The 16,367-nt window shown below is 36.5% G+C and overlaps 1 protein-coding gene across 2 annotated transcripts in view; it reads right to left on the bottom strand.

The window, feature by feature from the left end:
* Positions 1-16,367, bottom strand: part of LAMA2 (laminin subunit alpha 2) — a 345,535-nt gene that overhangs the window by 240,394 nt on the left and 88,774 nt on the right. For both annotated transcript variants that reach the window (XM_039568097.1, XM_039568096.1), the window contains exon 4: positions 5,652-5,894. In XM_039568097.1, the coding sequence (XP_039424031.1) occupies positions 5,652-5,894 (243 nt within the window). The remainder of the gene's footprint in view (positions 1-5,651; positions 5,895-16,367) is intronic.

Here is a 16,367-nt window from a genome sequence, read left to right on the forward strand (position 1 = left end):
CAAGTGAACAAAATAAAAAACCATTACTGTCAAGGCACTTGTTTCTGTTTATTTTTCTTCTTTACATCGTTAGTACACACTTTGAACTTCCACTTGACTGAAGAAAACAAAGACTAATGAACATGATCATACAAGGCTAGTCTTTACTACCACAGAAAGAGTGTTTTATTTTTTTTTTGACCTCACACTTACATTGCTACCATAACAAGAAAGGAACAAGATTAAGCATTTAGCGGAGCAGAACTGAAGCATCACCTTCATTGCAATATAATTCTCACCACTATAATAGCAGTGATAGAAAGACTCACTGTAGAATAGGATGGAGACAGGTTACTTAATTCCACCATAACTCCCCTCCCTGTCAGTCCTCTGCTTCAGCCTTAGTCACAGAGAAGGCAGGAAGAATTTTCTTTTTAAACAACAGCAGGACTGAGAGAACCTCAACTCCATAGTTCGCACAGACAGCTCTTGCCATAGTCTTTCAGTCTCCAGTTTTCACTTTTGAACATGGAAATACCATGCAGTTTGCAATGGAACATAGCAGATATGCAACTATATTACCTCCTTAATAATAAACCAATAGTCATTACCAATATCGTTATAGCAACCATCTGGTCACACCGATTGCTTCATAAATGCTCCTTGCTGAAAAGAATCAAGCAACACCAAGGACTGAGTTTGATATGAGGCATCTAGACAAACATTTTGGAAATTTGGTCTGCTTGGTATCCTGCAATTAGGTGTCATTCTCATTTCTACGATCAGATTACTTTCCTTCAAATATAGGGCTACCCTTCAATTTTTTTATATTTAAATGTCAAGGTAGAGCATTCTCAGCAACTGAAAATAATGTATGAAAGGCATCTCACACAGAATGATCAGAGATTATTTCTCTTACTCAGTACAAGGAAATATTAGGAATACAAGGAATCCTGACATTTCACCTTTTCACTGTCACTGTATAAACCAAACTCTAACCAGCTGCAGAAATATCCTTTGAGACAGCATCTTCTGACAACAGATTCTGCCCACAGAGAAGGATTTCTTTTTCTTGAAAGTTTACATACCTTCCACATCACTAGCAATAACTATTTTTTATTACTTTTTTTAAACCAACTTTGACAGAACACCTCTATATGATGAAAGACCAGGGAGTCAACTGGGTATTCCAAGTAAGCTTTTAAAAGGTGGGAATTAAATTCACCACCTTCCTTCCCATTTTTAAACTTTCAGAAAGCCTCATTTTAGAGAAACTCAATGTTTCCCAGAATATTGGGGGGAGGTTCTTTTTGCCTTCTTAGTAAAAGGAAGTGCTTTCCTATCAGATTAATTAAGCTTTTCTTCCACTGTCTTCATTGCATGTGACTTTCAACATCTGCTTGCACAAAGAATTACTTGATACTGAAGAAAAAACAAAACAATTTCTTTTTAACCTAAATATTTATTTTCTCCTAGCCTATACAAAACACTCTAAATCCACGAATGTTTGAAGAAAGCTTTTTCCAAGTGTAACCTCCAATTTTACTTCCTACAAAACTATGTGTCCCTTTTCTATGAAAAGATACACATTTTCTTAACATGTTATAGAGATCATCTGTTGCACCTGAAGTTTTCAGACGGTCCAGCTTTGAAACAACTGCAAGCAAGAGGAAAAATTCCCATGTATCAAAATACAAATACTGCATGTGCTAATTCAAACAAGCATTTGCTAAGAAAAATCTTTCAGCATCTCACAGAAGATAAAATTACAACATTGAAAGCTAATGTTCAGAGCCTTACATTCACCTAGTCATCAAGGTAAAGAGGCTGTGAAACAAATTGCAGTCTAGCAGAAGAAGAAATATTTCAATAAAAAAGGTACAAACTGGATGTAAACATTAGAGGCTCAGGGAAGTGAAGCAAAAATCACTATGGTAACCCCCTAACTTTTAGTTCTCAAACTAATGATCATCTGAGGAAACAAAGAAACAAAGAAATGCCATTCGTATACAGTGTTTAAGTAAAGAAGAAAATGAAATTAGCTTTCTTACTCACCTGAAAATACCAGACTCATCCCACCACCTATTAATCCTTACATAAACACGTCTTATCAGTGTAAAAAAAAATCTAACATTACTATTAAAGCAAGAAACATCAGTTCAGTAAAAGGTAATGAGTAACTCATTAAGTGAACTAATCTCTTTCCCTTATTTTTCTGGCATGGGGATACTGAGACAGAGGAACATTCGTTTTTGTTTTGAAATACTGTTTTGGGAAGCTTTAGCATTTATATTTGGGGACAGAAGCATTTCTCTTATAAGGATAGGCTGAAGGAGCTGGGCCTGTTCAGCCTCAAGAAGAAATGACTGAGAGGGGTCCTCATTGATGTATGTAAGTATCTGAAGGGGAGGTGCCAAGAGGATGAAGCAGGCTCTTCTCAGAGACAACAGGCAGAAACTGATGCACAGGAGGTTCTACCTAAACATGAGGAAGAATTTCTTTACTGTGCAGTAACTGTGCACTGGAACAAATTGCCCGGAGAGGTTGCGGAGTCTCCCCCACTGGACATATTCAAAACCTCTCTGGTCACAATCCTGTGCCATGCGCTCTGGGATGACCCTGCTTAAGCAAGGAGTTTGGACCAGATGATCCACCGTGGTCCCTTCCATTCTCACCCATTCCATGATTCTGTGAAACAGCTATGCTAGAAGTCTTCCTTAGCCAGTATGATATTGAGACACACTGTTTTTCTAGCTATCACTGATCTTAGTATGGAAACCAGAATGCTAGGAATCTTTCTGCATTCAAGTCTTCACTTTTAGAGAAACTTCGTTGAGAGTTTCTCACTTTTGTTCATTCAGAAGATGTCATTATGCAATTTTCCTTTAATTCATGATGATACTCAATAAAATTACGTTTTGCAAATAATTCCTGGTCTACAGATTACTTGCTCCCATTTGACTGCACAAACTTAAACTTTTGCTACTTACACAGATCTGAAGATAAATTGCAAGGGGAGAGTTGTTTATTTGTTGTTGGTTTTGTTGTTCTAGCTGTTGTTGGTTCTACTTCTGTGACTGGCCAAGATAATATTACTGGTGCAAATAGGAATAGTTAAATGACAAAAAATATTTGGCTTAGAATGAGCATTTCTGGACATATGTCAAGCAAGACATATTTCTTGGAATCAAGTCATTGACTAAAATGTTCATTGAAAGTATACATGAAGAGAACATAATCTGTTTTTTCTAAGATGACAGGTTTTAACTTCAGGGAGTGCTGTGGATGTACATTTGACATTGGCACTGGCTTGCCAACCATGTTCCTTGTGCACTTCATCAGGTTTCCTGGGTGTACACAGAACGGTGTGCCTAAGCAATTCATCGGGTTTGAAGCAAAGGCTTTTTATTTACATTTCATAACTCCTTCAGTCTTACAAGATGGCTGCAATATCTGATTCACAGGGCAAAACTGCTATCGTGGAACAAAGATAAATTATATGCAGATGTAGTTCCACTGGAAGACCAGGAGCCCAATACCACCAGCAACACAACTGCAAGTAAATATGATATTGGTAGAAATATTATTTTTTATGTTACGTGTTGGATGAAATATGAAAATGAACTAACCTGGGTTAATTCTCTGTAAATGCTACATATTTCATAATGCAGCCTTTAGCTACTCAGACAGCTGAAACTAGTGGTTTACTTATGAAAAGAGTATTGTTAAAAATGTAAGATAATTAGTTCATGTGGAATGATACCCTTCCAACCACTATAAAAGTTAATCTTTAGGCTTTTAATTTCAAGCTGTTCTCTCTCTATTACAGCCACATCTCAGATTAATAACTACCTGTGGGAGGTAAGATTACCTTATGGTTTATCATGCCTTTCACAGACTATGCCTGTACCTAACAACTCCCCCCCTTTGCCAAGTGGAATGGAACAGATGCATTCCTCCCTTCAAAGTCATCTTTGTGTTCAAAGAAACCACATATCAGTTGCTGGTCATTTATTAGGTTAAGGATAGAGCATCAATGATGGCACATCAGGCCCAGTTAAAAATTTTTAATTGCATACTTAAGATCAGAAGTTCCACTCAATTCAGTAGGCTTTAAGCCAATGTTTCAGTCATATATAGCATATATAGCAGCATGCGGAACAAATTTCTTTGCTGCTTAACTCAGTCAATAAAGAACATAGAGACTCACTGGTTTAACCAAAAGGACAGCAGACTACTGGAATCAATATCTGTCTGTGAGAGAACTGGATAACCAAATAAATGGAACAATGTAAATTAAATTAATTATTGGAATAATGACTTTTGCATGGTATTTTCAATGCAGATATGTTCTCCCAAAGAAACTGTATAAAATTTCTTTTCAAGAGACAAATTGCTAACTCATGTTCTGTTCACCCCTCAAAAAGCACCCAGTTGAAACCAGTTAAAAATATAGCACATGGATATGCACTGTTTCTTTTAATATCACTTTATCTGCACCTGCTAGATTTTACAAGAACAAATACCGATGTAAATGATACAAGCACTAATGATACAACTACAAACACAAAATATTTGCAATTATTTTTCCTAGAACTGAAAATTATTTCCCATCTGATAACTCTTGATAATCTGAGACTCTCTTAGATTCAAGCTTATGTCTTTTTGAAGTGTATCAAGAGGATACTTTCACTGGAAGCTGAATTTTTCAATTTTTGCAACTGGCATTGGAAATTTTCTGTGAACATAAACAAACTGTACATATTTATATCCAGGACTCAAAAATAGCTGTATTAACAATTTTGCAGGTGAACATTGCTTCGCATGTAGGGGAACAGAAGAAAGTAATCTTGAACCTCTTTGTATGGAAATAAACCATTAAAAAGCAGAACAGAAAAAAAATAACAGAAGGAAAATATTGAGGCTAAAATTTCATTTGCAGAGCAAGTGTTGGAAAAAATTTGTGAAAAAAAATATGCAGTTGCAATGTGGTACACACAGCTTTCCCTCTCATCATTTTAAGCGACTGAAAATGCTGCATTTTCAGCTACAGGTGTTACATTGACCTTGCTCTTTCAACCACAGATTCTCATTTTCAAGTCCACAACATCTTTTCCACACCCTCAGTTAGAACAAATGACTGACTGGTCCATGACTTATGTGCCTGGACTTGGGCTAAAATAGCAGAGGCCTCTGAAAGAAGAAGGAATAGGCATAAACAGGGGCAGAGAATCAGCTCTTAAGGCAATAAATTAAATTCTGACTAAAATCATTACTATTTGACATCATGGCTAATATACAGGGACTGAAAATGCACCTAAAAGAAAAGTGTTTTAATGATTTCACTGGGTCCGTGATTTTTCCAAGTGTTCTCACTTTGTTCACAAGTGACATGGGAACATATTTCAAGCATGTAAAGTCGTCTGAAAGTACTAGAGCCTACCTAATAAACTCTTTTATCTCTTGGTTTACTTGGTAGAATATTCTTAATAGAATGAACCTTGTATGCATTTATACAGGACCATGTAAGATCAGCTTTTAAAATTTGCAAATAAATTCTCTCCCCATTTTTCAATTGTACCAAAACACTGTGTCTACTGAAAGCAGATTTGCCAATTAACCAAAGGGGGTTTTTTCTGCCAGGTTACATATGGAACGCCATCTGATCTTACCTCTCCGTTTTCCAGAGGATGGATTTTGGAATAATAAGAAGTGCATATGACTTCATCATCTTTTATGTAGGATGGGGTTCCAGGCCGGGGATGAATGTTGTAGCGTGTCAGGCACTCGCTGTCTGTGATAGCATAGTACTGCCATGGCTGATAGTCCACACCATCCAGAGAACGCTCTAATATCCAGTTCCCAGGACGAGGGGAGTTAGCTGCTTTCACAATAACATATGCAATCTGGAAAATCTGAAAAATAGAAGAATGGTTAAAATACATGTAAATACACAATTACAAATTCATTCCAATTTCTTCATAGCTACCAAAATAAGAACAGTATATATGATAATGCTTGACTGGTTTTTTTCCTCTAGAAATGCAATATGGCCTCGGATTACACTGAAACTCTAAAACTACAGAAACAAATTCTCCATTAACATTTCTGAAAAAAAAATTAGTTGCATTAGACCAATAGAGACTTTGAAAATAGAATTACAAAGCACTTGCACATAGCTTAGTAGGTAATTGCTAAGCTGCCATTTCAGCCAAATGTTTGCAAAGTTTGTTTTCAAGTATTTTCAATTTGTAGGAGTGGGATTTTTTCTTTATGTGTATTTATAGACATACGCTTTCCACAATGTTTAAGACTTGCCAAACTCTTACAGCTCCATCTCTGTTAAAGAAAAACATGGTTTTAAGCTATTGAAAGGTAATCACATCACGCTGAAATCATTCTATAAAACATTCTTGTTTCAATCACACAACTCAGCACTGTGACCATGAATAAGCTTTATAGGACAGAGACACATCAAATATCACTACAAACAGAATGCAAGCATATAATCAATGCTCATTATAGTCCATTTTACCTGCCCATTCAATTGATTTATCGAGGTTTACTTCTGTGTACACGCTTGCTAGAATGCAAACCACAAATACATTTGCCATTGCAGAATGACACACATTAGTGATGCAGGGCTGATTTGGTTTGGTTTTTAACCTACCAACAGCTATATGCTACACAGGTAGAACAGAAGCCAAGGAAATCAAAGGAGCTATTTCCATTATAAAAGCAGAACATATATCAAGTTAATATTTTTCAGACGCAGTGCTGTGAGTCTGCACATGAGGATGCCAGAGGATATCATGGCAGTATTGATTTAATACTTAATGCTTTCTATACGGGATAGTCACTGTAAAGAAGCTGCAAGATTCAGACTTAGTCCACACAAAATTTCTTGTGAATGCTTAGACAATCAGTAAAGCTACTGAAAGAATACTCAAGAGTAAACAATGAAAGAAACAGTGAAAATATTTGGTTTTTATTGCCCACCAGTATCACTGTAAAATAGAAAATGTGTTAAGTGCTGGAGTACTGCAAGTATTCCCAAACACTTGATGATGGAGACAAAGAAAATGTTTATCTCCAATTATCATTCCTGCCTTCTGTGCAGATGCTGAGGATGTGGTAAGATTCACAATTGCTTCAGTCAGGAAAATAAATCACTATCAGCCGAAGTTCTTCAGTGGATTAGGAAGGGGGTGAGGCTGTATTTGTTTCAACCTGAAGAGCATGTCTGTAATTGTACATTCATGCAGGCTTATCTCTGTATTTTTCTTCAATATTATAAAATAAACACTCCAGAGAATGAAAAACCTGTGTTTCATTCCATTGTTTCAACAGGAATCATACAATCATTTGTCCCCTTTCACAAATCCCAGTTCCTCTCTCAAACTCATTTACAGCTATATTCCACCGTGGCCACAAACAATTACAGTTTTAACTATCCTGGATCAGTGTCACATGCCACATTACTAATACTCTTTACAATAAAGAGAGACAAACAAACATTAACAAGCCTCTCCAAACCTTTTCCCCTCCAGTTAAGCTCTTTGAAATGTAAGAAACACAGAAGAGAGATTTCATTCCAGAGTACTTATAAATACTTTTTAAAAAATTTTACATAAGCAATTTACCTCAAGTTCTCATATTAAGACTGTTCCTTATATGTTGAATGGGTAACAGCTGAGGTTAAACACGTTGCTAGGACTTACTTCTATTGTGGAAGATCTGTGGTTTAGGATACATCTAACAATAAATTCACAATCATAGGTTCCTTTTTGGAAGTCCTACAATTTGAAAAACTTCATGAAAGATTCATTATTAAATACTGCTAAAAAAACATTAACTCTGCAAGCATTTTGGATGCATTGGCTCTGTGGGGCCAAGAGGTGTAATCAACAGGAAGCCTCTTTCTGTTTGCTTACTTTGAAACACTAGGCTGTGTGGGAGAGTGAAACTTTCTACAGTGACTTTTCAAACTGAAACCCTCTTCCAATAATATTTCCTGCACATTTTGCTGAGGATTTGTTTGAAGTCTTGTTTCTTGCCTTCAGACAGTGAACTGCTTGACTGCAATTTATTATATACCTTTGGCTTTCATTATTTTTAGCATGCTCTGTAAATGAAACTGCAACAAAAAAGAAGAAAAAAAAAGGCAGTGGAGAGTAAACAGCATATTGCACATCACAGTGGAGTGGATATAATTTCTCTTAATCTAAATCTGACAAGAAAAAAGCTTCTTAATGTAAATAAAAGAATACACATGAAGAGCTGGTTTAAACTACTATTCAGCTACGGTTTCCAACCTGATCCAGACTACTACTGTTCCAGCCTCTGAGAGTTCCTTCTACAACAGCACTGAGCTACCTGAAACCCACTAACAGAATTATTTCCTGGATAGAGAAACAGAGCTGGAACTAAGGACCCGTATTTTTAAATATTGGTAGTTAATGCTAACTGCAGACAAAGGAAGATGCATCAAGAGCATCACACATCAAAAAACATGGCCTGGTTGATATTACTCCTGATCTTTCTAAGGCTAGGCTGAAGACAGTACAGGATACTAATCTATGCTTCTTAAAAATACCTTTCCTTTGGGAAAAAGCTGGACATGGAGAGCTTTAGCATGAATCGAGAAGACAGTTGCCCCAGCTCAGTCAGCTACACCAGGCACTACCAGCTCACCACAGTTCTACGAGGCAGACAGCAAACATGGAGCATGCCATGTTTTACTGTGCTTTCTCAGCAAGCTGGCAATGACAACAAACAGTCTAAAATTAATGGCAGCTGTATGATTATTCTCATAACAAATCAATGTAATGGAAGCAACGTTGGCTTTCCAGTCAGCTGGAAAACTATCCTTCTCCAGATAAAAGAGAAACTCTTCTTTTATTGTGGAGCTGATTAGCAAATACAAAACCAGCAAGCACTTAGTGGCATGAGAAAACTAATAAAGTCTGATATACCACTGAGTTTTGCTGCATTGGTTTCCACACTCAAAAAAAGTTACATGGTTCAGTATTCTGAAGCCAACCTTCCCAGTACATTGTAACACTGAGCTTCTACTCCCACAGGGATGGAGCATGCCTGGTTCACATTTCAGACAGCATCAATAAACCAACACATGTCAATTGATAGAGTAACTGCACGATCTTAGAGCACATCTGGATTTGTACAAGTTCAACAGAATGTAACCTAGAGACACAAGTTTGCTCATACAAATGTGAAAATGGAGCAATACCAAGCTGCGTGGTAACATGCAAAAGACCATTAAAACAGCTGCCAAAGCACAGTTGGTGCTTTTTTCTAGTTGTTCTGCTCATGTGACCATAGCAGTATAATTATGGGAGTGGGAGGGAAACAATCTAAACAGTCCTTTAAACCTTTCCCAAATTATAGGCAACATAATCCTCAAGATGGGAAACAAAATGAGTCTTGGGTCTCATTTTCACTGGTAATTGTCTCAGCAGAGAGAACTATGAAGCACATATGGTAGGAACACTTCCGTAAGTTACAGCACTCTACCTTCTTGTGAATGCCTCATAAGACAAAGAAAAGTGCATCCTACTATACAGGATAATTTGCTACACTAATATTATTCAGATAGAGCAGAAGTGAATCATTAATCTACATAGGGTTAGCTACTTAAGCAGGAAATCTCATTGTGTCCAACTCCCACTTGTGCTTCTATTTAAAAAATAAATCCTTCGTTCAGAAAGCGCTCATGTAAATCAGAATATCAGCAGAGAAAAAAAATGGTACTACACAATTCTACAGAAGTATTTTAATTTCATTTTCTCAACAGAAAAATTTATTAGCTCTAATGGAGGCTTCCATCAACGATCTGGTGTAAGCTCTGTATCTACGTATTTACTGTATTTATATTACATTGCTGATTATTACTGCAGTTCAGTGGCTAAGTAAACATGGTATTCTTTCATCAAGAAGAGCACAGAACTTAGTCAAGGACTTGTTTCCTTACAGGCTGGCATAAATTCTGTCACACCATATGACTTTTACCATGACACAGATTTATCTAAGCAGTTATTTAAAAGTGCTGTTAGGAGTAGAAAAAGCACTGCAGACAACCCTTGTGCCGGTGTGACGCAGATGAGTCGAGGCTATCTCAGAACACCCTGAGGCTAAAGGGGGTTACTGGTTACAGGGGGGTCCTCCCTCATTAAGAGAAGCAGGGGAAAGTCTATGCAGAATTCATTATAGGATGTGTTAAGGGGATTGTATAAATGGATGAGACTTATAATGAAACATTTAGGGGAAGGAATATAGGTAGAGAAAAGGAGGGATCAAGGTGGATCAGGAAGGAACAAGTAAGATAGAGGGAAAAGGAGATGAAAGGAACCAGTTGACTACAACTAGCTGGCTGATCAGCATGTTAGTCCTGACCTCAGTCGCTGAAGTCTATCCTATTTTCTCACTAAATCCTGTTTCTAAATATCTTCTTTAGGTGTGCTCTCTCTTTTTAGTGGTTATGTGTGAATAAGGGTTAACTTCACACTCAGTAAGGAGAAGAGATCTAAATACCAGTCCAAATGTGAAGTTCAGACATAGGAGCCTGAACTTCTAATACCACAGGTGACCAAGAATCAGAAATCACAGATATAAACAGATTCTCAATGCAAATGTGTTCCTCAATCATTAAATTCTATCTTGATACTCACATATGAAAACAACTGTTATATATGCAGGACATCATGCACCTTGAACACATTTGCACTGTTTTTCATTTTGGATTAGCCTCTCCTAAAGGTTTAAGACATGAAACAGACCAAATCCAACTACTCATGAATTGAAGCAGAGATTGTATGAGTTTTGAGAAACAGCTCCTTGTGTTCTCAGAGGCCAATTTATGAGGTCAGTAATATTTCAATTCACAGATACTGTTATGGATTAGTGTTTGTGCCTATTATGTATGAAAGAGTAAACAGTTTTGATGCAAGAATTTTTATACAATTGGCTATTTAAGAACAACTAATCTTCTCATTTTAGTCTCACATCCAACTCAGACAGAGAGAAAGTCTTATTTAGAAATGGCATGGCTTTCCAGATTCCTCAATGGTCATCTAGCATGTATTTTTTCTATCACTGTCCTGAGAGACGGTGGCCATGGTTTCAAATATTCTGCTCACAGTTAGAAATTCTGTAATTGAAAATGTTGGCATGGGTGGAAAAAAAAATGTGCTTAGCAGGATTCCACTAATATCAGCTTAGAAAGCTGAACACCTCCCCACCATGCTGCAGTTTGCCTTTAATGACAATGTTGCTCCTGTTCATCTGAGCTACTTCCAACTGAAATGCTGCTACCAGATGGGGAATTTGGGCTGAAAGAAACACACACTTGATTCCAACATAGATTTTTTTTTTTTTTTCCTAGTGTTGCAAGCAATTCTAGCAGGGCATCATCTGTCCAGAAAAATTGCAACTACAAAAAGTTGCAGCTAGAAATGTCATGTAAATTAAGATGTCCACAGCACTTAATGGGAAAAACTGAGAAAGATTTTATCATAGCAAACCTTGAAAAGCTCTACGGTGGATGTCTCCAAACCAAACCATTTCAGTTAGAAATTCATCTTTTCTAATTAGGCAAAACTTCGCTTTTGTTCAATGCTCAGTCCAATTCAGTTAATGCAGAACATGCGTTTTAAAAAAACTATAAAAATATCTGAACTTAGAATAAGCTCAGCTTTCTCCCTTCCCTGTCTGTAACTGTTGGAGAGGTGCATGTTCTTCTAAGAACACTTTCTTCTCCATGACAAAAAATACATTATACTAATACTTCTCAATTTTTGCTCATGTTATAAGTAAAGATGTCATTAAAAAAAAAAAAAAAAAGGAATGTCTACTAAAAGAGTGCACTTTATACAATGTCAAACTGTAAAGTACTCAAGTTGTCCAGCTGTTGAATATCTGAGACACATTAAGCCAAATGGAAGGAGTCAGAACCTGTAAAGTTTCTGTCAATGTCAACTTTTTTCTTCATAATTTTCTCTGTTGGTTTTCTCCATTATTAACTGTTCAGCTGTTTGTGAAGGCCTCAAAAAGAATAGCTGCTTTCTATTGACTATTTTTGCTGCTCATCATTAGCCTGGTCTATACCAGAACTGAAGACTGAAGTTAATAATGTCTTTGCACAGTACTTTCAAATAATAGCAAAAGGCAATTTATTTCCTAAAGCTAATCACTTCTTTCAATGAGTAAAGACTATTTTGAGAAAAGGGAAATTGATGAAAATGCCAATATTCAAACCCTTCTTCTTAAAACCTAGACAAGAGGGGAGGACAGAAATGGTTGTTCCTCTGTTTTGGTGCTTAAAACATAAAACAAAAAATTCCTTTTTTTCTTTTTTTTTTCTAGATCCAAGAACTGATGCTCAGCCTGGGTCCAGTAGCATTGAGAGTACTCAGAGTGAAGCTGTTTCCATGCAGTGTCCTCTCACCAGCTCTCACATACTCATACCAAGTCCATACATTTTAATGTGCCTATCACAACAGAAGCACTATTTCACAACCATCATCAGCTGCAAAACTCATTTTTTCAAGTAAGCTTCTTATTAATCATAAACTATTTAAAGACAACATATTTCTTCAATATCAATAACAAAATCTGCTCAAGACTGAGAATCCTATGAAACCCTTTCTTGTCACAACACAGTTCTCCCAGCCTCCACAATTTTCTTTAGAACCAAAACTTCTAACAGTACAAAATCAGAAGACAACCTCATATTCATGTCAGAATGTATGTGCCACTGGACTCAAAGGTGAATAGCTCTCTTGCTTAAAGTCAAAACTAGAAAAGTGGTATGTATATGTATTACAGTCATCCACAGAAAATATAAGGCAACTAACCACAGAAAGAAAACGATAAATTCTCAACACTGTGCAAAATCTTTGTTAGCGTGTATTATGAACTGAAGCTGAAAGGATTTGCTTACTTAGAAGTCTTTCTGACTAACCACAAAGCAGTAAATTTATGGTCTGATTTAGTGGGGAGCATAAAAAATTTGGGCAAAAATAATCCTGTGGATATTTATTTTTAATACAACCCTCGACCTAGCTTACAGCACTTCGTATGGTGGGTATTACAACTCATCTTTCAGTACAATAATGGCTTCTCCGCATTTCAGAATGCATTGGAGACTACTCCCTTCACGTACTATTTAACCACTCATGAAAAACTTTCTTGTTTTTTAATGCTGTGGGAAAGTCAGCTTGAGCATCTTCACTAACATTGGTTTGTTAGAACACTTAGAAGCTTACTGCAGTAGCCTCTTCTGGAATTATGGCTGGCATAGACATGCACTCTTGACCCTTAACTGAGGAAAAATATCATTTGATTTTCCTTAGGCTTTTGTCTGAGTGATATCAATGGGGAAAACTTTATTCTGAGACAAGAAGGGAACCCTGGGTAACATCTGTTACTTACTAGTGGGCACATATTCTCTCTTTCCCACAAATGGAAATCCAGGTGGAAAGCTACATAATCTAAAGTAAATTTGCTAATAGTATGTAAAACAAGTAGTTCTTAAAAATGTTTACTGTAATGTCAAAATATTTACTAACATTCTGTTTTTTTCATGATAACAAATAATTGTTTTCTAGGTATGTTTGCTATAAATCCTTACTGGTATATTTATATGCAATTTCTTTCTTGTTTTTCTGAGTTTTTCAAATGCTTTCATTATAAGTTAACTTCAAGTCCAATAGTTTTGCTTTAAAAAGATTTAAAAATGAAATACTAATTAATCATGTAAAATAATTAAAAAGTAAATAATAATCATTTAAAAGAATATCAGAAAGATAAATTACACTTTTTTTCATCCTATACATATCTAGTTAGTTAGTTCATTACCAGCAAATTGTAAAACTAAAGAACTTAAGAGAATCACTGAAATGCTAAGATTCAAGCCTATGAAGGTAATGAAAAAAAGAAATAAAAAAATACTGAGTATTACAACTAACATACTTGTCTAAAAGCTGGCTGTGGACTTTATTAAAACAGAACATCTCATTTCTTTTTCTTTTTTTAATTGATTCAACAGTCATGTTCATGTTTTAGTTGCATCTCTTTTGGGCTGTCACTTCAACAGTTCCTCACCACTTAGGTGTAGCTGAGCCAGAAAACTGGACTTAACGACTTTTTTTTTTTTTTGAGATCATTTGTTTTTTAAATTCTCAAATGTTTACATAACTTCAAAACCAAATGATTCTTGTGCAAGAAATAGTAAAAACAAATATGATGATGACAGCGCTATGTTGCAGGGTTGGACTGTAGCTCACTTTGAGGTTTTAAAATGTTGAAATGAACACAGAGTGCCAGCTATTCCGGAGAGAGGTGGAACTATTTCCCCACTGCCTCCAGAAGTACATTCCTGCCCCCTCCCCCAGGCTGGCATTAAAACCTCACACAGGCAAGCCAAATCAGAAAATTGATCTGGCAGAAACAGAACCCCAAAAAACAAGGCAAGATATAGTTTTCAGTATCAAGGTACATCTGGTTTCCTGCCTGGCAACACAAGTGCCAGTGCCAGAACAAGAAGTACAGAAACATCTCCCTTTCACCAGTGCAGGGAGGAGCGGCAATCAGGGAATTGCAGTGTGATAGTCTCAACAGACTTTGGGTTTGTTCACTCTTTTCTCTGTAGACAAACATTTTTGAAGATGGACAAAACTGACTGTCATCTGTTGGAGAATAGTCCAAGTGTGGACTAAATTTCTGCTAAACTACTTTCTGGTTTGGGGATGAAGAGAAGCTTTAAGCCTTACCTGTACAAAAGCAGTTTAGAAAACATTTTAAGCCCATAATTATTGGTAAAAGAGAGAAGGAAAATATTAATTGAACACCTAAACAAAATATTTACACATATATACAAATTTGAAACATGAAGACCAAGTGGCATTTCATTTTACTAAACTGGTTCTTACATCCCAAGACTAAACAATATCGTTAACTTCCTCCTCATTCCTTTAGCTCTTCTGATATTTGATATCAGAACTTATTCAACAGAAATCTAGCGTATTTTTTTTTTCCCTGATGGAAAATGTATTTGGTATTCCAGAGAAGAGAAAATACAACATTAAAACCAAGTATCTCCTAGTGATATGCATATCCCTGTATGACTATGCAGCTAATGTGTAAAGGCTATTTAAAATGGCTTTGTTGCTCAACACATTCTGATTCCTTAACCACTGTCTGGTCAACCGTCATAAATTAAAATAAAAAAATACAATTATGTATTAAAAGAAGCAATGTTGTGCAATAGCTTATCATCCAATTTACCTCCTGTTTCATTATGGCTGTAAGATTACCTTCAGTCAATCCTTAAAGGATTAGTTGAACTAGACCTAATTGTGGGATTCAACTGTATAGACAAACATCCAAACAATGGGTTCCACCAGTTATTTGAAACCAGACAACAGGGAGATTGTTCCAGAATCCAAAAATCATGCAACAACTTTGAAATGCTCAAGACTCAAAAGCCTGGTTACTTCGTCTTTAAGAAAAAAAATTAATTAGACAGGGATGCAGACTTAGTTAATTCATGGGTCTCTGCCACCAGTTTGCTGTATGACATCATTCCTGTAGCAGGTGTTTTTAGACTGCCTTTGGAAGGGATGGTGACTGCAGTGATTTCTACAAAGAGTCAGAACACAATCTTTTAAACTCCTTCCTCCCTTCCTACAGGAGAAGGGTAGGGGACAGAATGACAAGATAAGGTGGAAGAGCTGGATGCTATCAGAGGTTAGGGAACTTAAAACTGATGAAGTGCAAGTGTTTTAGAGAGAAATAGCTACATAGCCTAATCAGTTATTCTTGCTCTTGCAGCTTACAAGGCTCTGTGGAGTGTCCATTACTTTCTTTTTCTTCAAATATGTACGCCTGGAAGGCATCACCTGGACACTGAACTGATCCTCCACAGTCTCAGGCAATTAAGACATAGTTATTAATTCCAGAAATTTCTGCCAGAACATTAACTCTGGGTCCACCTGAGTTACACACATCTACAGTTCACATAAAATATTCCAGCATCATTTAAAAAATATGAAGTGCATAGCAAAAAAGTCTAAATCCACATAAATATGCTCCTGGCACAAGTATCTGAGCAGTATCAAGGATATAGCCAATGTCCTTGCTCCCTAGAGCAGCTGGGAATTTGTTAATAAAAGTGTCCTGATGTGTGCAGAAATCAGAAACAGATGGGCTGACCACTTCACCTCAAACTGCCAACTGGTCTTCCTGTGAATTTGCCAATTTTCTTTAAAGATACTCTACCAATCTTCCACATCACTGTGAAATTAGACCAACTGAGGATTTGGGAATAGCACAAGTACAGGGAATCTGTTCTCCCTGGAAGTCTAAGCACT

The sequence above is a fragment of the Corvus cornix genome, chromosome 3 (assembly GCF_000738735.6).
Source record: "Corvus cornix cornix isolate S_Up_H32 chromosome 3, ASM73873v5, whole genome shotgun sequence".
Classification (NCBI taxonomy): Eukaryota; Metazoa; Chordata; class Aves; order Passeriformes; family Corvidae; genus Corvus; species Corvus cornix.